The following is a 25,174-nucleotide window of genomic DNA, read 5'->3' on the forward strand; positions in this document are numbered from 1 at the left end:
TTGTGCAATGGCACATGCCTTATCGTGTGTCGCCACAACTCGTTTTGTCCTTGTGAATATGCTCGGCGGACCGCCCTCTCCTTGTCAGCCATTGTATTGTATGTCACCGTCCAATTAACGTGACCCACCCCTTCATATCGAATTAACGAGGATGATGTGTGAGGAAGCAGCCCACCTCCTCCATCAGAAACCACCCCCCCTTCTCACTCACGCCCTCCTGTAACCCCTGACCCCTGTTGCCATGGAGATGCTGGAAAGGAAGTGGGCCGGAGCGTGAGAGGTCACTTGCAAATTCTTGCCGCATTACTTCTGCCCATCTATTCCAGGTCTTAAAATAAAACCAGCATCGTGTCCTGTCTTCCTCTTTGGCCTTTTCTTCACTTTCTCTCACTGCACTCATCATTTCCTCCCTCCTCCACACGCAGTCCAATGTTATCAGCCCTTTTAATTGCTGTTATCAGTTGTTATCAGTGGTGGAATGTAACTGAATACATTTACTCAAGTGCTGTACAATTTTGAGGTACTTGAGTATTTCCATTTTATATAAATATATACTTCTACTCCACCACATTTTATAGGCAAATATTTTACTTTTTACTTCACTACATTTTTTATTATTTTCTTCTATATTCAATAAGGCAAAATATGATTTCCATTACACATAACATTCACCTTTTTCAGACTTGCTGGATCCAATTTGAGTTATTTGTCCATGTTTGCCTTCCCACTGTTTTAGTTTCACATTTGAAAGGAATGTTGCCGCAAAATGTGTTATTTATATGTTGATGGATCTCGTCCCAATAAGTTTTAATAACCTGGCAGTTCCAGTATATGTGAAAGTTATTGGCTCCATTAATAACGTGAAAATACTGGGGAACAAATAGTGAAAAACAGGAATAATTTTAAATGGTTACGCATTTTTATCAAGCAAACCACATAAAGTATATTAAGTAGTCATTAATTAGCCCTAGCATTAGGGCATTAAATGCTGCTTACATAAATGCATCAATAATAATAATCCAATAATATATTTAGAATATATTTAACATTCTTAGTGGGTCCATTCTGCATAATGTGTACTTTTACTTTTGATACTTTAAATACATTTTGATCCTGATACTCTTGTTCTTTAATTTTTTATTGCAATATCAGACTTTTAGTAGTTTTGGATGCAGGACTTTTACTTGTAGTGGAGAAATTTCACAGCGTGGTATAAGTACTTTTACTTAAGTAAGAGATCTGAATACTTCTTCCACAACTGGTTGTTATCAGCCTCACACACATGGTTGAGTATGTGCCTCCTCCACCTACTTTATGTGCAGAAGGTTGTTATCACATCATTAATGGACGTTTGCCAAAAAATACATGACTATGTGATTGATGATACGTGACTGGCCACGTTTTACTTGCATGTTAAATCATGCAAGTAAAACGTGGCCAGTCACGTATCATCAAAGTAATGTATTATTTACTAAATGCAGCAATAACACTGTCCAAGGTTGTGTACAGGTAGACACACAATTAACCTGCAATGTCCTCAAAACTCTAGAACAAACTTTCTGAACTTAAGTTAAGAATGGCACCCGAACTGAGAATCTGTATTCAAGAGACTCTTGCAATCGACGGATCCCCAGAGCATCTATTCATACACTAAATCTTAAATCTTAAGTTCAAACTGATGTAAACTCTGTTTTTTGAATTCTGAAATTGATACATTTTCTATTTTAACTTACTTTTTAAACATCCCAATTTTTGGGGAACCAGGTTGTATATTCTACATGTATAAATGTTAAGTAGCGTATTCACGATTTGCAGTAAAATAACTAATTTGTGCAAAGAAAGTGGTTAAAGTACTTTTTCACAGTTAGGGAATGTTTTCCTAACTGTTAATGGATGCCACAGACCAGTGTTTCCAAACCTGAGGGTCAGCATGCCTTTAAGAGCTCGCAAGATACATTTGAGGGGTCTGTGAGACAGGAAGGAAAATAAATATTGTTCTGCTACTCAAATTCATATTTTCTTCCAGATTGTTCAATTGTCTTTGCTTATGTTTTGTCAACTCAACGTGAGTTTTACCTCTTCAGGCCTCGATCAGTTATTCAAATAAAAACAATCCCATAGGTTCAAAGGAGAAAATTACACTTTGGTTGAATAAATTCAACAAGCAGACTGAGATGAAGAGAAACAGACGGATAGACATGCTGAAAAAACAAGGAGGCGAGAATAGATGTGTGTGTGAAGTTTCATTCAGACGTAGAAAGGAACAGTGTGTGCCACGAGGTGAGGTGTTGAGATGAAAGAGGAAGAAGAAGGGAAAAAAAACCCCTCTGAAGTCTTCCGTCTTCCCATCCTGCCCTGAGAGCATCCTGCCTGTCTGGCCCTGAAGCATGAGAAGGACAGACAATGAAGTGAGGTAGGACCAGAGGAAGTCCTGACTGCTTCAGGCGTTTGTTCCCGCCAAGTTTATTCCGTTCCACTTTTCTTTATGTTGCTTTTGGCTTTTATCCTTTCCTCTGCTCTCCCCTCTTCTTCCTCAGTACCTTTCTCCTCTCCTCTATCCTCCTATCCTCCCCTTTTGCACTGTGACATTTAGAAACCTCTCACCAGAAAGGCTTTCTTCACTCTCTTTCTTTATTTTCAATTCTATCACCCTCACTCTCATTCTCCGGCAGTCTCCGCTGTCAACATTAGCATTAAGCCAGCATTAGCCCTCTGCTGTGCGCGCTCTTTCTGGCCCCCATTTTCCAGCTCAGCATCTGGGCACAGATAATACAGAAACACCGTCACCTTATCTCCTCAGAAATGACACACTGGGCTCACGCCGTGTCAAACGACGCTTCGTCCTGCTCCTATCTGATCCCCAGACGGAAAATAAAAAACTGCCCTGCTGAGCCCTGAGTGTAAGACACAGCCCCGATCTTTAATGGAATGTGTGTGTGTGAGAGTGTGAGTGTGTACGTGCGCTGTGCACAGCTGAAATCTCCCTATCTTTGTCAGTTCTCACTGCCAGCATTAGTATAATGAAGGAAGCGCAGCGATAATCTGTCAGTGGATTTTGTTGTGACTGCTGCAGGAGGCCGAAGTCTTACAAAGGTGGAGTGAATATAAAGTCATGTGAGGCTGCAGAGTCAAATCAGGGCAGTGCCCCGCTACGCCAGACCAACATATACATCAATATACCTGCAGATGTCACTTTTGATTCGTTTTTTGGAATTTAGGTGGCAGTATTTAATCATTCTTCCTCACCCTCACCCCCCTTACCTGAGAGCACAGGTCCTGAGGCTTCCCCCCCATGCCGTGGGGCATCTCCCGGCAGCGCGTGGACAGGTTGAGGATGGCCGTGGCCGCCATGTGGGCGGCCTCCATGTCGTGACTGTAGTCGAAGCTGCTCTTGCTGCAGGTGCTGCTGGCGCTGCTGCCCCCGCCCCCTCTGCCTCCTCCTGCGCCCCCTCCTCCACCTCCACAGCTCAGGCTGCTGCTGCTACTGCTGGGAGCGTAGGTGCTGGTGGTGCTGCTGGCCGAGCTGGAGTTCTTGCAGTAACGCTTGACTGTGGGTCACATCAAAGAAATGGAAACGGGACTCAATGCTTTTTGATAAACAACAATGTATTAAATTAATTAACATGCCTTCAAAAGCTGGTCAGTTGTTTTCAATTCATTAAGGCGAGTCCATTATTTATTAATTAATTTTTCTTCAGGTTTTATTTTCATTCTGTAGCTTCCCAGTAGTGTTTCTTATGTATTCCAATGCAAACATATCATTTTTGGTCAAAGTATGTATGTTTAAGTATCATAATTCTACTTTTCCAAGCCCTTCTGAAAACTTTTCCCCAAGTGGCATGACTTAGATTTCTGATGCTGCTACATATTTATCCTTATCCATAGTCAGTTTATACTACCGACAGTCAGTAAGTTTTTGTTTGGAAACCGGAATATTGGCATGGAAGGTATGTACTGTCATGTTCGGTTCTGAGACTGAAAGTCATACAAAAAAATCGTGGCATCAGTGAACCAACAACTCCTGTGTTCTGTGAGGTAAAATTAATGTTTTTGTCAAAGGAGTCTGGTTGCTTTGAAGAGTGATGTGTACTGAATTCATTTTAGCCACCAAAAAAGGAGCACCTAAAGAAATCAATACTCTACATTAACAATATTTTCACCCCTTTACCTGGCTGTCAGACAGCTCTTTAGGACTGAACTGATGAACTGAAGCCATTATCTATACTTTCTTCAAAGTAACCAGACTCCATTGACAAAAACAGTAATTTTATATCTCAGAACACAGAGTGGTTGGCCTAACAGTACCGCCAGCTCGTTTGGTTGGTTTGTTTGTGTTATTATGTGACTTTCAAATTTGAAGTAGGGGAGCGCCCAAAGCAGTATATTCTGTGCCGTGATTTCCAAACTGAGCACAGCTAAAATTGACTCATTAAGGGTCACAGCTTACTGTGGTTCCATTTCAAAAACCTAGAAAAGAAAAGTGTGCACAGTGCACAGTTACGTCGAATTCTGCACCAAATTTAGGATTTCTGGAAAATATATTTAACTAGTATTACGACAACAAGGAGCTTCATTTCTTCAAGATTTCATATTTAGAAGCATAAAAAATGGTTTAAGATTAGGTATTTTAATTGACACAAATTTAAAATAATGCGCCATGTAACAAGATTCCACAGAACATTTTTGTGACCCTGAAATATTTATCCTTGATACAGTTGAAAGAAATATTTTTTCTATTCCTCTGTGTGCACTAATGAACTTTTTTTAATCTTGATCGAAGATTAGATTCTCAATGGGAGAAATGAGAACAGCAACATGGGAAAGCCTCGAGAAATTAAACACTTTTATCCAGCTGTAAAATAATACCGTCATATCCTTTGGGGGAGGAGTCTCTTTGTCCGTGAACTTTGGGTGCGATGGCCCGTTTTCCGTACACTTGGTGGTTGTTGCTGCCATCAAAGGCGCTGTAGTCGAAGCTGGTCTTGGAGTACTTCTCCAGCTCCTTGGCCAGGTTGGAGCGGGGCGTGCTGGTGGAAACATTGTTCTTGTAACCATACTGTGGATAGTCCAGTTGTTTGACAAAGCACATAGGCCTGGAAAATAAATGACGAGGGGGTGGAAGTTGGACCGAGGCACTCAATATTGCCCAGGGGAAGGAGAGGGAACTTGGGGTTTGGTTGAAAAAAAATGGGCAAAATGCAGGAGAAGGGGCAGACTGTTGTGGTAAATACCCCAGGAATAGAATATGGAACATGATGCTGGTGGATGGAAGAGGGAGGTGGGGTGATTCAGGCTGTGGGACATCCCTTTTATACACCATAACTGGATGTCTTCTTCCTCTTGCTTTACAAAAAAATAACCCTGCTACAAGTGTTTTTCATGCCTAGTCAATAAAAACATCCAAAATTGAATTTCCACATATCTTTTATTACACTTGCACACTTCTGATGTGCTTTTATCATTTGATATGCATTTATATCCTCAATCTGAGACCAAGGAAGAAATGAAATGTAAGATCGTATGCTGATGCTCAGTTAAATATAAATAGAAAATTTACAATTACTTATGACTTTTCATCATAGCATTTTCATGACTATCAAAGAAACTCTCATTCAAAAAGCTCTGCCTTCTCTATGATAAATGAGGCCAATTTTGTTAGAATCTAATAAAACGATTTGCCTTCAATAGTGAGCACAGAAATGAACATGCAGTCTCTTAGAAGTATTCCTAGGGGACGGGAGAACATAAACATAAAACAAAAAGGGGAGACAAAATCTGAGTACCTTCAAAAAAATACAGGGGAGAAAAAAAATATAAAAACCATTCCAACGAGACTGAAACACTTCTCTAGGTGGAAAGTATTAAAATCACATTACAGTCTGTACACCTTTATGCAAAATAAACATTTGCATTCCAGTTTAGTGACTGACCATTGCCTGATATCAGACAGATGTTTCCATCTTCAGTCCGACATTGCCTCCAACCTCAACGATTTCCATGCACGCAGCTCTGATTTGCCAAATAAAAAAATGACTGACACCTAGCCTGCCCTCTCCAAAGACACCCTGCTCCACTCTCATAAACACCCCAAAGGCAAAGGCACTTTATGGTTAATGCTCCACTGGACGACCAGTTTGCCCGGTGCGCCAGATGGCCACTGGAGCAAGGTTAGGTCCGGTAATAATAAGAAAACATGCCTTCTATGTAAACACACTGCTTGATGATGCCTGACAACGTTAGTCCCGCCCGTTGCACTGATTAGCAAATTGTCAGTCACCCACCATCACTCATTGGACGAATGCTGTGATAACCACTGTTTCATGTCAGGGTGCATGACCAATCAGTCAACATCAGCCAGAATAGACTACATACGAATTAAATATAAACAATAAATTGACAACGGTTGTAGAACAAACAGCATGTATCGATGCTATGCACTTCCCATTCCTCATTCGGGCTACCTCCAAAGTGTATTAAAATGAAGAGTGAATACTACCTTAGGACTCGGTCAGAGGCCTGGTTGGACTTGGGCCCCTCACAGCCCTGGTGCTTCTCCTGGGCTTTGGCCAGCTTCTCAGCTGCAGCGATGGGACATCCTGACAGGCTGAAATGAGACAGGAACTCACTGTGAGTTGCACATTGGAACTTGCATCTTGTGAAAATGTTACATTGAATGCACCTGCTGTAAAGGGTTGGGCTTGTTAGAGAACTTGTCAGCCAGTGCACATCTGTCTGTCAGCCAATTAATGCCAATATCTAGCAGTTTGAAAATACCGGACTGTAGTTGAGAAAAGTATTTGCTTAAAATGCTAAATCATTCATTTCCATCACTTTTAACACTTAGAATAAGAACACAATTGGTAACAGCTTGCGTGTTTCTGGTTGAACGGCTTGGAATACTTCTCAGAATAGATATTCCCATATGGGCAAATGCACATAAAAATGTGCATTTATTTCCTTCAAACACATGCTGACAAGACTCACACACTCACATACACTTGGGATCTACACCTACAGTATGTTCCAATAGCATCTACAGCTGTAAAACTTCCTCCTGACAACTAACTGACCAAATATGACAAAAGTTCATGTTGTTATCCTTAACCCCTATTATTCTCCATCCAGTCTGTCAACTGTAGTGTGCCGGGCCGTGGTGAAAAAATTATCTTTGACAATGGCCTGAAGCCAGTATAGAGTTGTGTTCATGAGCACCTGTCATCAGATGTGTGCAGATATAAGAGTGTGTATCAGGTTTGGAAGTGTGCGGTTGTAGATGGAGGTTTATCGCAGCTCTTTCTAGTAAAAGTGAAAGTTTACAGTGCGTGTCCATGTGCGTGCCTATTTTGCACTGCAGCCGTGTCACTAAGCACAGCGTGGAAGCATTCTGGTCCTCCCAGGTCTGCACCTCTCCTGTCACCCTGGCTGAGTGGCAGAAAGGTGCTAATGGCTGCTGCTATGCTCGACTCCCTGAGCATCTGCTGTGGGTGACACTCCTCTTTCACTGTCACCTCGCCCTGTCTGACAGCACTGGCAACAGCGCCCTGCTATTTCAGTTTCTCCCTCCAAACCTGCACCTGATAGATGCCATTTTTTCGGCATGAGCTGATAAATGATTTATACTGTGGAAGGTGTGAATTGCTGCATTCTAATCAGTCTCTAAACCACGAGATTGTCAAGCAGCTGAAGTACTTTAAATATTCCCTTTTACACAACATTTTAGGAAAGATTACTCATCCACACAAAATTTTGCAAAGACAAAAATAATAACAACAACTAAACAAAAAGATGACATGAAAAACAATTGAGGATGAAAAAAAATAATTCAGAGCAACACTTCATAAATTAAATGTCCCACGATGAAAAAAGGAGGGTGCAACATGGACAGTGCCAGTTTCATATGGGCAGGCTGTCACTTACCTTCTGTGGGAGTTTCTGTTGCTATTGACATGGCCACGTCCCGTGCAGCCAGGCGTAGGACACTTAAGAACATTCTCATACATAGCCACAACTTCACACAGACAGGAAATAGGAGTGAAAGACAGGGAAGGTTAGGAGCCCCTTACAATCACGCATGAGCTCTATTAGTGTGTGAGGAGCTTGGCATTATAAACATCATTAAGAAATGAGCCTGTGTGAACCCAAATGACCTCTTCTTCATTTTAATGAACACTAGTTTGAGAGGGCAGGCAAGGTTTCCCACCATATTGCTTCCACTTATCCAGCCTTTCAAATTAGTATTCATGGAATAGGGACAGTCATGAATAAAAAGATGTCATTTAAGTTTAACAGGACAAAGCCAGCAAGAGACAGAAATGGAAGAAAATTTTGGGCATGCAGAGAGCAGAACAACCAACAGCTAGCAATCATGCAAAACACAAGCCTTGAAATCAATGGCAGAAGCAGACACATGGAATACAGCTCCTTGATAGAGTGTGCTTTGTTATCACCCGTACGTTGTTAGGGTAGAGTGAGGAGTCTTCAATACCATTTACCATTAAAACAGTCCATAACTGTCTCACATCCCCTCGGCAACCCGCCAATTAGATTAATGATCTATGGATGTCCGAGAGGAGCTGTTGGAGTACCGCAGGCGCGGGCGCAGGGAAGGGTCGTCTCGAAATCAGTGGCGCACGGGGCCAAACCCCATCGGCACCAGCTTCATCATTATCACCCCCTTAAACTTTAACCCCTCATCATCCTCCTTCCCTTACATACTAATTGGCGTTCGGTGCAGGTAATTGGACAAAGCCTGCCACCTCAACATGCCACAAGCCAATACATTATGCATATCCCAGTTTTGCCCTGCCCTCTGCAAAGACACAGATAGAATGGTAAGAAATTAAAACACAGCCTGATTCAGCGGGCACGGGTGTAACTATCGGGAATAATACAAGGACGCAAACAGGAAGCAATGTGGCTTCAAATGCTTTGCATGTTACAAAAGGTAATTCACTTTAAAGACAAAAACAAAGACTCCCATGTGAGCTGATTAAATATTTTAGCTTTCTCCAGAAAAGAGCCACAATGAGCAAACAGGAATGAGAATTAATGAATTTGAGATATAATTTAATCGTCATTTTTCACATTTCCCAGGGAACAGTCTGGTTGCACTGTGTGATTTCCCAATTAAATGAAGCCACTGCATTAATAATACATTGTCCATTCAGTACTGCAAATGTGTTAATAGGGGAGAAAGACTTGCCCATAGCTGAATCCTCCCCACAGGCAGCTACACGTGTGTCATCTTCACCTTTAAAGTGTTGAAGCAAGGAGTCTGCATGAGACTATTGACCAAACACTGACAGAAACCTGGTGATTGCCCGCTACATACACCAGTCCAACACATACAGGGCAAAAGCTCAAGACTGCGCACACTTTTAGGGGATAGAAAACAGAAGATCCTATAGATGTTCATGCAATTTGGCACTTTTTTGCATTACAGTTTTGGCAAGTTTGTATACATTTATGTAGGAGAGGCAGAATACAACCTGGACAGGTTACCAGGCCATCACAGGACTGACACAAAGCAACAGACAACCATTGATGCTCTCATTCACACCTACAGCCAATTTAAAGTCACCAATTAAACGTAAGCTGCATGACTTTGGACTGTGGGAGGAAGCCGGAGGACCCAGAGAGAACCCAAGCTGACACGGGGAGAACATGCAAACTGAAAAACAGAAAAGCCGCAAGCTGGATTCGAACTGTTTCAAAGACATGTTTAATAATTATTTTGTGACCTTCCCTGAACCTGATCAGTCCGTGACAACTTAATAAAATCAGTTTGATCATCATCATGAACCTCCAGTCTAACACAGTGGCGTCTATTGTTTTTCTATCTATTAAATCACATTACTCTGTAATAATAACCTTTGAATAGCCAACTGTTGGATCTGAGCTAGACTGAGATACTGTTGGAGACGACAGTCTGTTGTTGCTGTATGACTGTAATGCTGCTCAACCTCAAGCTAACATTAGCTAGCTATCCATCAGTACTAACTGTCTTGTCACTGGCATCATTTAGCATTTTACAACACTTAACTGTGAATAATCGCTTATCTTATGTGCCTCGTATCTCAGTGTGAAAACCTCAGTTAACCGTCTACACAACAGTTTTTTCGGCATTTCCTATTTTTCTTCTGATGTAACTGCTAACATTAGCTATCCATCAGTACAGCAGCATCAAACAGAATCAGTATAATTGACATTGCACAAATGGTACGTCGAAATTTGCTGTGCATCATCTAAAAAACACTACACATACATGCACAGGGTTGTTCACACTCAAATATGACAAAAATGCTACTGTTGCTATATAACAAAACTGTACAAAAATAAATCATGTTAACATTATTTTCTTTTTAAATGCTGCAGTACTGTGTATGACACTGCACATAATTATCAGGATTATTGCACAGATATGTATAAATAAATATGAGTGTATTGAAGTGCTCCAACTATATAACTCAATGTAGCTCAGATCAAACAGTTGGCTATTAGAATGTTATTTATTTACAGTCAACAATTAACTTTGATTCCAATCAGATATGTATAGATATCTTGAAAAACCAACTTCAAACTTCATTTATGAAGGTATTGTGAACGACCGGGCTCATGGAAGGTCATGAAATAATTATCAAACATGTCTATGAAACAAACATTTGTTTAACAACAGATAAATGCATACAAACTTCAAAATTATAACGCAAACACACTTCAAATTGCACTGACATCCATAGCATCTTCTGCCTTAGAAATAACGTATTGCCGGCCTAATGTACAGCTGATAATGCAAAGCCCTACTGATAACTCAAGCCACCTAAAGCAGGTCATCTTTTAACAGCAACAAAATCTGTGTGTGTGTGTGTGTGTGTGTGTGTGTGTGTGTGTGTGTATGTGTTTCACTCTCAAGTATCCTTGTGAAGTCAAGGAAGAAGTTCTGAAGACGATGCCACAAAGATCAAGAAGAGAACTTTTTGTGATCCAATGCATCCTGTGCAGTATTATTGGTATCACTTCCCTAAAAAGTCGGCCCCATCAAGACAAGTGAGGAACAGGAGGAGGAACAGAGACATCGTATTCCAAAATCTCCAGTGACAATCAATTGAAGCCCATTCAAAATTCCATTTTGGGGCTCTTGATCCTAGTCAAGGTCAACTGCTCACAGTCATTTCACATTTCTGGGAGACAAGTACATCTCAGGTTAGGGACCTTTGTGTGAGCAGCGCTCCACAGAATAAGAGTCATCTGTGACACTGCTGGTCTTTACAAGCCTGGTTTTAATGGTAACTAATTTCTTTGCCATTATTAAAACCCTCTTTTATTTTGATTGCAGTCTGGGTCATGACAGATCATAACTTGATTTTCACGCTGCAGTTAATGAAACGTGTAAATGGGCTTTTATTGAGAAGTTTGCACAAGGTGAATGAGACTAAATAGCCAGGGTGAAATCTGGAAAGGGAAAACTCACTATTCATTCAAGGCTAATGTTTATTGCCACTTCACTTGATCCGTGGCTTAGAGATATGATACAGCCTTTCTATTCAACAGAACTTAATTGAGCAAGGAATACAAATAAATGAATGGGGTTTATGGCATGGATGACTAAGGCAGGTCAGTATTATCAAGGTCTGTGAGCATTTTCAAGTTTTTGTGGGAAAAAAAAAAAAATCGAGACTCAATTAATATTTAAACGGGACACAATTGAATGAAATACAAAAGCATGGCATTTAACCTTTTCTCAACAGTCACACATTCAATAATAAATCATGCTGTGAAGAAGCATGCAAACAATATATCCTCTACAATAATGAAGTGAATGGGATCATCATATTCTCTCAATCACTGTCAGTCAATCTAGAGGAGGAGAATCTCTCATGCAGTCAAGTAAGTCACTGATTGACAGGTCTTGACCACCTCACCGATTGCTGCATTGCTACTATTTGCACACCACCAAGGACTCATTTCCCACCTCATCAGCACGGCACACTGGGCAGGCAATCCGCAAGCAAAACCATGGCCCCATGCAAAAGGTCACAAGAGAAGTGCAGCTGTGACCCGTCTGACCCCTCACTGTACCCCCCACTGCAATATCAAACACAGTCCCACAACAGCAAGTCCACAGCACACAGAATGAGCCAGACACAGCAGTGGTCACAGGAAACATGCTGATTCCAGAACATCAAAGAACACGAAGGCCACAGCTTGGGTAAATAAGCCAAACCAATGTTTGGTTTGGTGTGTGACTGAAGTGCTTACTTTCTGGTGGCACCCTGTCTTTGTGCGGACATCCAGACAGGCTCCGGTGGTGGGGGTACAGGCCCGTAACGTGACCCGTGCCGTCACAGCCTGGTGTCGGACACCGGCTTTCCTTCTTGTCTGCGCGTGAAGCATCTGTGAGCAGAAAGTCATAGTGAGGTGATCACTCGTGACATAATGCAGGACTGCTGAGAAGATGAAGAGGAACTTATATTTTTCTGGTTGTTTTACATCAACAACACAACTCTGTATTACATTACACCTATATAATGTATAATAAAGACCCTCAGACATTTATGACGACTTTGATTTAGGATTTCCAACCTGCTAAAACATATCGACAGAACAAGGTGTCTGTAAACATGCAAAATAACACATAAGTAAGTTGGCTGTCACTGATGCCAATGTTGTTATTTTCCAGTGTTTGTAACTAGAACTTCACGAAAGTTAGTTATTACCTAGTCCTAATTCTTTATCCCAGTTTTTATGTACCTTCTTGATGTTGTTTGGTGATTAACGTTAACTATTTTAAGCCGTTAATGCGTCATGCTTTTCACTGATTTGCCACAAATAGTGTAAATTTTCTTTTCTGCAACATTATTTAGGTTAGTTTGAACTAAACGCAAGAATAACTAAGATGAAACTCAGTCTGTTGGGTGCAACCAAACATCAAACTAATTTACAGTTTCAATATATTGTTTAGAGTGGTATTGTTTAGAGTGGACTTAACTGTGGACCAAACTAGCTATAACTGGTGCAACAGGCTGCAGAGATGTATGTTGCTATGACACATTTCTCCCAGATATCAAATAAGCGGCAGGTGAGTTAAGATGCAATAAGTGAATTACAGAAGGCATATGACATAAGGACGGACAGAGAGCTGCACACAGTTATATTAGAAAGGAAGAGTTGTTGAAGACGTTTAGTTTTGCTGTATAGATTAAATATATGCTAGTCAATGGAAATTTCTATGAGGAGGTACATCTCTCTTCTAAAAAATGTTATTTTGAACAATATATTAAACATTAGATAAATCAGTACTCCTTTTAATAATGATGCATGATAAAATACATGTCTCTATCAATTTAAACTATATGTTATTTTAAGAATATTAAATAGAACATAACCACAATTTACACAGGGTTTTATTCATTGTATTTGACTACCAATCATTTAGTAAGCATGACTTCATGATGATGTGTTATATTCTAGTTTGATATAAATATGTAAAATGCAACCTCCGACTTTCATGTCCCCTGCTTCTGAAAATCAAATCTACACCCCTGACTGATGCAACCAAAAACATTTTTGAATTTTGAGTGGATTGTATTTTCTTATTTATGGGCCATTATTTATTGCTGTGCTTATTTGAAGTAATGGAGTGAAGACAAAGATGCAATAATTGGCTTCCTGACAGATCTTTTGATCATGAAGTTTGTTTACTGTAATGAAATTTGTGAAGAATTGCGAGATATTATAACTCTCGTGTCAGTGACCTTCAACAAAAAGCATTTCATCTTCCAGTTTAGATTCAATTAAGAACTGATCATTCTTCTCTTCATTAAAATCACTCATGCCTTCACATGACAGTTTGTTGAGCTGAGCGTGACAGAGTTCTGTTTTGAGTTCAAGAAGCACACACAAAACAGACACACGACACGCAAGTTTTTATTTATGCGATTTTTGGGGACATCTAAGATTTACATTAATTTCCTGGAGATTTCCCCCAAATCCCTTAGCATTATCAATATGTTACTAACTGTAATCCTAACCCTTACCTTAATATAACCATTGACGCACATAACCACTGAACAAAAGGTGGCTTTTTCCAGCTTTTGGGGACAGGACTTTTGTCCCCAATTGGACACGCAGTCCAATTGGGGACAAAGTGGATTAAGTCAGCTTCACACACACACACACACACACACACACACACACACACACACACACACACACACACACACACACACACACACACACACAGACCAGATAAGATTGTCTTTCCCTTCCCAAAAGCTGCTTCTCCTATTTCTTTGAAACTCAGATCAGATATAGTTACCACCAAAAAACAGAGATGCCAAGCCGTGCCAACTGGCATGGTTTCTGCAAAGGTAACCATCCACCTTTAAAACACTTTGACTCCCAAACAAGGTCAAGGATTTTTCTTACAGTCAGAATACAATGGCTCTTGTAGGAAGCAGTTTACATTATCATTTTCAGTGAAAACTTGGGAAATGCATGAAGCAATAATAGCCTTTAATATCTTTTCTCAGCTGAGTTACAGGAGTATAGTGTTGTATCAGAGTGTATAATCAATTTGGAGCCATTTGAGTGACAGAAACCATTATCTGGAGCAAGTATTAGCAAAGTGGACAGGCTATTATCTCATGCCAAAGCAAGACAGACCACTGATTAAAGTTTTACAGGCCTGTGTAACTTAGTAGCCCCACCTAAGGCCCTTACTGACAAGCCAAGATAAACCAGAGGCTGTGGAGTAAAAGCAAAGAGAAAAATAATCAAGTGAAGTGGGTAGGAGGGTTGAGAAAGGACACAATTGAGAGGTGGCATGGAGCACACCTACTCATACATTTACAAGTGAGTCACCAAATGAAATCCCATGTCTCATTCATCAGAAAAAAGGCACCTCATTATCTTCTTTGGCTATCATCTATCTATGGCACGTTAAGGGCATTTGAGTTTGATGCAATATTGCTATGTCATGTCTGGCTCTTCTGCCTGGCACCAGTGCAATAAAGGCAGGGAAAATATCATGGTGATAAAGAACTTCGTCTGCATGCAAAATGTGGCTTCTTAATAATGGCTTCTTTTGGGGAAGATTATTACATTGACTCTCAGTGTTTGAACAGTATGTTGGAAATTATTTTCCATTTCAACACGCACCAACACACACATGCGTGATGCCCGTGTGTTCTGCCTGCCACCCATTGCAGAGAGTGGAAGCAGCCAAGTGGAAGGCATATTAGAAAGCAGGGGATATTGATTGTGGCTGGGGACGGTCTGCGCTTTGCATAGCAAATGGCCCCCATTACCATACCATCTCTGGATAATTAATGTGCAGTCAGTTGGCCTGCCGTTCGTTATCGGTCATTCTGGTACTGTTCAATTTTCATCTTAGCCTCATGCTTCTCTTAGGGAGAGGGCTCCTCTCCGAACTCCCCCGTTTCTGATTCCCCCTCCCTCTCCATGCTCTGTTTTATGAATCACACAGGAACCCTGGTCAACGAGTGTCTGCTACTATCTTGCCTGAGGAAAGATGTTATCGTGACGCAACTGTCTTTTGCGTCCTCTCATTATTCCAACATTAGCCAGACACAGGGGCCATGGATGGCTTTTAAAATTAGCATTTGTATGGCATTTGAGTCGCAATACATACCTGCTGTGAATTGCGTGGCATTTAGGATGTAATATAACCCTGCTGTGAATTAGCATGCTCCTATTTGTTGGTCTCATCTGATAGCTTCCTTATGGGAGGAAATTATTTAACCTTACTACGCCTGAATATAGTCGCCGTCAACGGTATGATGAGAGGAATAATTAGGAATTAAAGAAAGGAGCTTGAAATTAGACCACTGTAAATGCCACTGCAACTTCTGTGTGACTGCAACTCTACTTTGTACGATGACAAGCAGACATCCAACACATCCAGCGTACTGTATAACAATTGCCACTGATGGAATACTGCGGTCTTTGTATTATATGATTAGCCATTTATAGTCTGTCTTTAGTATCAGTAAGTATCAATCAAAACAGTGGGCCATAATTGTCACAAACAAGGGTAAAAAGCTTCCTTGTTCCCTACAGAATGAATCCTTTCTAAAGGCAGAAGGCCTCTGTTTTGTAGCTTCCTCTCCCAAGTGCTTGCGCAGGTTTAAAAATAGGCAGCTTTACCCCAAGCTGCATCGCAGGGATGAGATTTGCGGTCCTAACAGGCCGTGCAGATTGCCATTACTTATGCCTGACAAGCCTACTCTCTGATGTTTCCATGCTGGCCTATTTTAACAACATAAGCTGCTGCTGCCGCTCCCGCTGCTACCGAGATGCGAATTTCCAAATTGGCTGAAAAAGCTTGTCCTGGGGTTATAGTGAGGTTCCCAGAATGCATGTGGGCTGTCTAGTCTCCAGTACAGGATAGATAGAATACAGAGGCAAACAGTGGCAGACAAACATTTTACCTGAGCTTGTTAAATGAGGTAAGCATGTCTATACTTGTGTAGATATGGTTTCCAATGACGGCTCAGTGAGCATCTGAGCGTGTCTGTATTTGAAAGGACCACTCACCTTTATGGTAAAAAGGCTTCTTCATACCATCAGGAAGCCGGGCTTTACGCTCAATGCCGTAGCCGTGCCGTGGGCCGTGGTCTTCGTGGTTATACCTCACCCCATCTCTCCTGGCAGCCTCGGCTGCCATTTTATCCCGCATTGCCTTGGCGCGTTCTGACTCTAGTGCAATGGCCTTCTCCAACAAGGACAGGTTACCCTTTGTCATGTCAAATACTTCTTCTGATCGGTCCGACGTCACAGAGGCCGTGTCCTCATCGAAGTCTCGGAGGTTGGTGTGATAGCGGTTGTCCTGCGCACAACTGGAGAAGGCCTTTGAGCGCGGGCTCAGCTGCTCCTCTAGCTTCATGAGATTGTCCATGTCGGAATAGTTCCTATCAAGCGATCGCCTGTCATCTTGGCTATGGTGGAAGTCCCCATAGCTGTGATGCTGGGGCTGTTGATTGGCGTCCCCGCATGAAAAATGGTTTTGCTGGGAAGGTCCATTTCGGTCAGTTGACTTTGTTTCGCTTAGTTTCCGAGCCAAGTCAAAGCATTGGTTTCGTAGGCACTCCAGACTGCTTAAACACACTTCCTCGTCACTGTTTTCTATTTGTCCATTACTGTTGATCTTAACTTGTCCATTACCGCCATTGTGTGCATTTCCCCCATTGTGAGCACGGTCATTCTCAGCTCCGTCATTATCAAACTCCTGTCCATCTAAATTGTCAGACAATACTGCACCGTGACCTTGTGCCAGAAGTTTAAGGGAGTCCACCGTCTCCCGAACCACATCGCTGTCAACGTCCAAAGTAAGATCAGCCCTTTGTGTTTCATCCCCTTCCGCCTCTTCTTCCTCCTCCTCTTCATCCTCCTCTTCTTCTTCCTCCTCCTCATCCTCTTCTTCCTCCTCCTCGTCCTCTTCATCATCCTCCTCCTCATCTTCCTCCTCCTCTTCCTCAGCGCTGTTAGAGGAGTTGCTGTTCATCTCGGATTCCGTCATGGCTCGGTTGGCAGCGTCTTCTGCGATCTTGCCCAGGTTGAGGAGGGACTTGGCCACGAGTTCATCGTAGTTCTCGTACTCGTCATTGTTGTTGCTGTCCTTCTCCGACAGTGGGCCGGATTTAGCATTGCTGCCGCCACCTCCACCATCGCCCTCGCCCCCCTCACTGCTGCTCATCTGATCGTCCTCTGTTGGAAAGAAAGAACAAACGTCTTGTAATTTCATTTCCGTCATTCTATTTTACTGGTAAATCAGATTTCTGGGCTTGGTCCATCTAAATTGGATAAGGAACTCTTTGCTTCCCCTAATAATTTACTTTGAGAGTCTTAACAGCAGCTTGTGTTCTGAATTGTGAATCAGCACAGGAAGTTAAATATAACGGTTGGGGAAAGTTCCAGAGAAAGATAGGCTGGAAAATGGGAATCTATAAAAACCAGGGGCTATATCTTTGGCAAGTCTGTTTTTTGCCCTTTTTTCCTGCACTTCTTTAGAAAAAGATATTCACAGGTCTTGTGATTAATAATATTACTGAGGAGTTCTGTAAATAGTTGCAAATGAGATAAAAATTCTATTCATTGTTCAGTAGTGTGAATTAAAACACTGTGAGAAAAACTTTCAAATTGGAAAAAGCATTTTTTTAAATCTTTTTTTTTTTCCTTTTTTTTTTACAGGAGAATCTAAAATCCGAAAGGTAATATGGTTTTCCATCTGCAACATGATGAACCCCAGTCAGTAGCTATTCATTGCTTGCTAGTAAAGTTCTTTTTTCATTCAATCATCAGTATCTTTAGAATTCCTTTCACTGCCTAATTGATTCTGACAGGCTGCAAAAGGTTACTGAACCTCTTCTGTCAGTAATTTCAAGCACTCACTCCTGGAGCACTTCCAATCTCTCCTTTCACATTTCCGCCCTGAGCCGCCAAGAGCACATCGCTCACGTTGGCGTCACATTTGCCACTTACATTCCTGCAGAGAAAATGAACCCAGAGGCCCCTGCCACACACAGAAATAATAAACAAGAGTTTGACTTGAACTAACGTATCACAAGACAAAAAAATGAAATAAATAATGAGAAAAAAATGTGTTATTTGTTAGTGATGACAAATAATTATCACCAGGCTCAAAGCTATCCGTAATCAAGACACACAATTATTCAAACGTAACTGTATTCATCAAAACAAAGTACGCACACACAAAAAAATCTGGACATAGACTTTGTACATAGACTAACCAAACACACTGGCTTTCCCTCACATCTCTTACTGTACACACACACACACACACACACACAGACACACAGACATACAGACACACACACACACACACACACACACACACACACACACACACACACACACACATTCCAATCTAATGAGAGCAACACAATATCGGTGCTTGGGGGGTAAAGGCTTTAGAGCGGGAAGAGGGAACAGTCACGAATGACCAGGCACATATTTTGACAGTGCAAGGCTTCTTACAGCAACCTTCTGCACCAGGGGTTTAATTTTTGATGGTATGAAACATGGCACAGGAAAGCAATTTGAAGAGCAATCAAGGTACACAAAAGAGATATGGAAGCGAAACAGATTAAGGAGGGAACAGAGAGACTGCCCTACCCTGAATTGGCTTTGGATTAGCCACAGAGATGTGCATGCCACTGAGAAACACAGAGAAGCTCCAGAATGTCACCTCTATTACATTTAGGAGATTGGAATCTGCCCAGCGACCATCCAGTACTGCTGTCTTGGGGCGAATCGGGAACATGGTAATGATGCATATAGAACATTTTTTCCAGCCTTTCTCAGGGAAAACGCTACAGATTAAAATGCTGTTAAAGCCTTCTATTTCAATAAAGCAAACATAATGATTATAGAGCTTAATGATGAGAAAAAGATTTGGAGAATTAATCAGGAATACCTTCCAGTGACAACTACTGTGATATGGCCATCGCACTTATCAGAAAAGCATGGCAATCAGCTACTACCCAAGAGAAAGAGATGCTGTTGACAGGCTGCAGAGGCAGTGGCAACAGTCTACTGTCTCAGTGTTACGGGGAAGGCCTCGGCTCTAGGCTCTAATGAACACCAGTCTGTAGAGATTCACATTCTGCAAGAAAATAAGAGCACGGCTGCTGAGATGCCACATCAACACTTTGGGCGGGTAGAGCTACGCGCCAAGCAGGGTTAACACACTCCTCTCTCAGAGCTTCACTCTTAATTGGACTTGAAGGCACTGTCAGGTCCAATTGTGATGCGGGGGTGCAAAGCTGAATCTGCTGGAGAGAAACCTGCCAAATCTGGTCTTGGGCATGTTGGGAGGGGCCCATGACCAGATAGTCCCAAAACGAGATGGTATTTTTGCACCGTGCCTTTGGGGAAAGCTTAATTAAAGTAAAGCTTTGATTATCAGCATCTCTAATATTCTCAAGATGTAATATTTATCAAGGGACAGGTAACCAAACATTCCTAAAAAAGATCATGCTTGTAAGTTGTTTTTCTGTTGTGTACAAAAAATAATCATGGTTCCAGTTTTACCACTAATAGCTCTAATGGTTCTGGCAATGGTCTATTGGAGAAGGCTAAAATATTTTCAAGGGAAAATAATTGCAAAGGAGAATCCTGCTTATTTAAGCCATCAATTTAGATAATTTCTCTGTAATTAAAGTTCTAAATATTTTTTAAAAAGAGCTCTTTGGAGAATCAAGAAAGCAACTATCTATTTGGTGCCAGTACACCTCCACTGAAAGCTTCTGGTGGGTTTACACTGCAGCAGTTGTACAGTAAAGGCTTTGAAAATTAATGAATCACATAAAAAAAGAATATTAAAAAATAATCACTTTAGGACTAATGCATTGTATGGCTTCTGTTTGCTGGATTCAATATATGTTGTTTCAAGTCTTTTATCTCCTTCCAATTCAAAACACAATCGGTGTTTGAACATCATGTCCTACTGCAACAAACTACTTCAGTCAGACAAAATATGGAAATAGAAAAGTGCACTCACTGAGTGCAGAACTCTGCCAGGTGTTGAGAATCTCCCGACGAGCATAGCTCTGATTGATCCACATGCAGAAAACAAGCATTTTAAAAATTGTTTGCTTGTTGTCTTGCAGACAGACCTGACAAAGCTTTTTTCACATCGGCATCATGATGTAGTTATGTCTTCATACTTTAGATCCATTTATTGCAATTAAGTCACAATAAAATCAGTTTATTTGGGGTATATACCGATGTGTGCAACAGTGGTTATTCAGGGTTGATGAAGGAAAGTGTTGCGTCTTTTACGCTGGTGCATCAAGTAACATCAATCAATAAATAAAACACTTTTATCAAAAACTGTAAATCCCTGCAACCATGAGAACTGTTGACAATGTGCAAAGCAAATCTAAGGGTGATTCGTCCAGTGGTATGAGAGATGGACAGACACACACACACACACGCAGAAAAACACATGATCCCCTCCAGAATTATGCCTGGGGGAGATAAATATAAACGACAGATATTCAATGCACTTATATTGGTTACAATTTGAAATAAAGGAATTATAAAACATTTTGGGAAATATTTTTATTCACTTTCTTGTAGAGAATAGGTAATTTTGAGGCAACAGTCAGCAGCTGCTTAGCTTAGACTGGACACAAGGGGACACAAAAAGGTAACAAAGTCCATCCACCAGCACCTAAAAGTCACTAATTGCGACATTATAATTTGTATGTTGATTGCGTATAAGAACCTCAATGTAAAAACAATCCATAATTTTACAGTGGGCTATGAGCCAACATATTACTTTTCTATGAATTAAAACAACTATACAGAGATTTGGAGATGCTGCTTCTGTAGGTGGATTTTTTTTCCTTTGGACAATGCCCGGCTAGTTGTTTCCCCTTGTTTCCAGTTGTTGTGCTAAGCTAAGCTAACAATCGCTGGCTGTAGCCTGATAGACAAAAATTTGTGTGATGGTCTCCTATCTGTCAGCCAGAAGGCAAATACACCTATTTTCTGAAATGAGTTGGTAAATGGTAAATGGAGTGCACTTATATAGCGCTTTTATCCAAACCAACCTTCCGCTCTACTAACTGATCCACAGACGAACCCCAAAAGGCCCATCGATGCTGCGTCCATCGGAGTATGAATGGTGGCAGGTGGCACTGTTTAGGGTAGCCTCTGCCATCTGTGTAAATGGGTGAATGAGTGTAGTCTATAGTGTAAAGCGCTTTGGATAAAAGCGATATATAAGTGCACTCCATTTACCATTTACCATCATTGGGCGACTGATCCACCAACTGAGCCACAGCCGAGTTGTTCTCGTGTATATTTTAAACATCTGTACTCTGTGCTTCAGTACTGTATGAAAAGAAAGTGATCTTACCTTGGCCTTGACTCTGGTCTCCGTCCTCCTCCTCTCCCTCGTCATAGTCCACCTCCTCTACTGCTTCCTCCTCTTCCTCTGCCTCCTCCACCCTCTCCTCATCGCCCTCTTCCTCGTCTTCTTGCTCCACCTCTACTTCCTCTTCTTCCTCCTCCTCCTCCCCTTCTCCATCCCCTCTGTCCACCTCCCCTTCTTCATGCTCCATTTGCTCTACGTTGTAGTCCATGTATCCTTCCACCTCCTCTTCTTCCTCTTCCACTTCTCCCTCCTCCTCCTCTTCCTCTACCGCTCCTTCCTCCTCCTCTTCCTCCCTGTCGTCCATCTCCTCCGTTCCGTCTGTCTCGTAGCACTCCTCCATGGTGGAGTTGTCCATGTCATCTAGGTAGGTGCTCCTCTTCGGGGAGGTTTCCAGGGTTTGTCTGTCTAGACTCTTCCTCTTCTTGGCCAGCGGGCAGCCGTACACACTGCAGAGGGGAGATAAGAGGGCAGCCATTAGCCGTTATCCTCACCTGGCCATAAATGCTAATGCTCAATCAGGCCACTGTGTCAAGGTGGTTTACAAACTACATTACAATGTCCAGAGCAGCGACTGAACAAGGAAAGCAATGCCTCTTAAGTCCTTCTGCTGGGAAAAATATTAAACTTTACTTAAAGCAACCTTAATTAGACTTGTACTCATTAAATATTGGGTAATTATAATAAAATGCTCCATTTGTTCTAGAAAACAGTTGCAAAGGGATAAAATCTTTATCTTTGGAGCAAACAAAGCAGAAGATTCAGTTTATTTTCACATTAATTTATATTCAGGTAACATCAATTTGTTCTTCAGGCAAAGGAAAATCACTGTGCATGCTATGCAAACACTTTGTTCCAGAGTCATATGCCCTTGTTCCTGCATGAACTGAGTGCAGCAAAACGCAACTGCTTGTCTGGGATTGACTGTACGGGGGAAAAGACAACCTGTAGCCTGATTAATTGAATCTTGCAAAAGCACCTCAGGTTTTAATGTATTCTCTGGCTCCCCTCGGCGGCAGGGGGACAGATCCTAATCTGATAATCTGATAATCTGTGTATTCGCTCAGGCTATTGATCACAGGGGCTTAATCCATTTCACTCATCAAACCTCTGAGAGCCTCGAGCTGCTACCTGCCCCCCCCCCAATGCAAGCTGCATGTGTGTAACTTCGGAATATGTGCTGCTGTTTGTACATTTATGTATGAGTGTGTGTACGTGTGTGGGTGTGTGTGTGTATGTGTGTGTGTGTGCACGCACTTGGCACATTTGAACAAAAGCACCTACACAGTCAGAATTATGATGAGTTCTGCTGAGTGTTTTGGCCATCAAATAAACCCCTTGTCCAGGCTGGAGAGTAAGAGAGCTAAACACGCTTTGGGCATGTTCACTCAGCTGTGAAATATCCCTGGCTCCTATTTTTACAACCTCTGGATATTTCCCCAGCTCTGCGTTACTTAGAGTAAGACCTGATGTGAGTGAACGGCACAAGGCGGTGTGAAAATGGGAGTCAATGTGCGCTTCTTTTGTGGTGGAGTGGCTATGGGAAAGGCCCACCGCAGCAGTGAGGCGGTATTGTAGGATGGTGGCTCGTCTTAGAAACCCATTTCTGTTCCCTCTTTGCCTCTGTTTTTCATGTCCCACAGTCCAATATCCTATCCATCCTTCTCTCCCTCTCTCCTCAGTCCCGGACGTCCATCAGTCAGTCAGGGTACAGTCAGCTGGCAGGCTCAATCTCACCCAGCCCAGGGATTCCTTAATGGTCTGACCCCCTGCACCCCCCGCAACCAGGGGCCTCATTTCATTAATCTAAGCCCACATGGAAACTCATTCCCTGCCTGACAGCCAGACCTCTCCCCCAGGGCAGCGTGAGGGTCTGCGGGACAGTGAGGGAGGGGTGTGTGTGCGCTGCGGCACTGTGATCAATAGTGCTTGTGACCAAACATCTCAAAAGCACATTAAAATGCCACTCATCCTGGCCCCTCCGTTCCAGGGCCCTCTCCAAATAAATCAAGGGCCGGTCCCAGCAGGTTAGCGGCTGCCAAGGCAGGCGGGCTGGCAGGAGAGGAGGATAGGTGAGTGGGAGGAAAAGAGGAGGAGTGAGAGCAGGGATGGAAAGAGAGAGGGAGAGAGAGAGAGAGAGAGAGAGAGAGAGAGAGAGAGAGAGAGAGAGAGAGAGAGAGAGTGGTGTGGGAGTGGCACACAGACATTAACCCTCACCCTCTCTCCCTCTCTGTTTTCTGGTCAGGCCTCTCTACCTTTATCTTAACAATATCCGGTCTTAAGGCAGAATTTGCTGTCAAGGGTTGACCCGCAGCATTTGTGGCCAACAGATATTAATGTGACTACACCTGAATCACGCTTCAAAAAAATGTTGAATTGCTGTAATTGCTTTGCAACAGCAGCTAATGGATAGCAAATAATAAATGCTGGGTTGTGGATTTTTTCATTGTATCTTTAAAAGGAGTCAAGTGCACTTTGTCATTCGGGGTCACGATTCTACAAACAAAGAGGTTGTTTGTTTGATGACGTGCTTTAAATCCCGACTACACTAACAGTTCCAGCTACGGTGCAGCAGATATCCGTTTAAAAGCTCCTGGTCATTGAAAGCAACCGCAGAGCATCTTATGTAAATAACTTTTAATCACACTCGTGTTAAGAGGCGTTGTCAGGTTGTTGTGACACTGTGAGAGGTATGTTTGCCCCGACGCTCCTCAGCCCCACGATGACTAAGCCGCAGAAAGCCTCCATTGCTCCGACATCCCACGTTCCCTGGCTCAGTCGCCGTGTGACCTTGACTACAACATTTGTCATCGCAGGCAATGCATCCCACTCACTGCGCTTGGCAATTAAAATTCCAGAAATAATTAGGTGGCATTAAAATTAAAAAGAAAAGACATTCGGGCAGGCATTGTGCAGAGAAAGGAAGGAGATGAGAAAAATACTGTACCATTCTAAGTTTCCCTTTGCTTTGTCCCCTGGCAAAATCACAAAATCCTCCAAGAGGAGTGTGCAGTACGAGAGGTAGCAATCAAAGAAGAAAAGAGCTTCAGATCACAAAAAGACCACTTCATATTTTATGGAGTGGCATCCTCGCCATTATAAGATGGAACAAATTCTATTACTGTGTGAACAAGTGGCCCCTTTAATGCAGGGGGGAAAAAAAACTTCTGGAAACGTTACGCAGAGGGCCCCGTTTCTGGAGCATTAATGTGAGGCAGGAGAGTGGAGAGGCAGGAGAAGGAGAGCTCCCGT

At 42.1% G+C, this 25,174-nt stretch overlaps 1 protein-coding gene across 4 annotated transcripts in view; it reads right to left on the minus strand.

The window, feature by feature from the left end:
- Positions 1-25,174, minus strand: part of myt1lb (myelin transcription factor 1-like, b) — a 109,911-nt gene that overhangs the window by 18,828 nt on the left and 65,909 nt on the right. For 3 of the 4 annotated variants that reach the window (XM_059352774.1, XM_059352771.1, XM_059352772.1), the window contains exons 5-11: positions 21,908-22,371; positions 16,558-17,727; positions 12,259-12,393; positions 7,918-8,008; positions 6,497-6,604; positions 4,867-5,093; positions 3,262-3,548 (exon numbers count right to left, since the gene is read on the minus strand). In XM_059352774.1, the coding sequence (XP_059208757.1) occupies positions 3,262-3,548; positions 4,867-5,093; positions 6,497-6,604; positions 7,918-8,008; positions 12,259-12,393; positions 16,558-17,727; positions 21,908-22,371 (2,482 nt within the window). The remainder of the gene's footprint in view (positions 1-3,261; positions 3,549-4,866; positions 5,094-6,496; positions 6,605-7,917; positions 8,009-12,258; positions 12,394-16,557; positions 17,728-21,907; positions 22,372-25,174) is intronic. The other variant, XM_059352773.1, reaches the window with a different exon arrangement.

This window comes from Centropristis striata, chromosome 16 (genome assembly GCF_030273125.1).
Source record: "Centropristis striata isolate RG_2023a ecotype Rhode Island chromosome 16, C.striata_1.0, whole genome shotgun sequence".
Classification (NCBI taxonomy): domain Eukaryota; kingdom Metazoa; phylum Chordata; class Actinopteri; order Perciformes; family Serranidae; genus Centropristis; species Centropristis striata.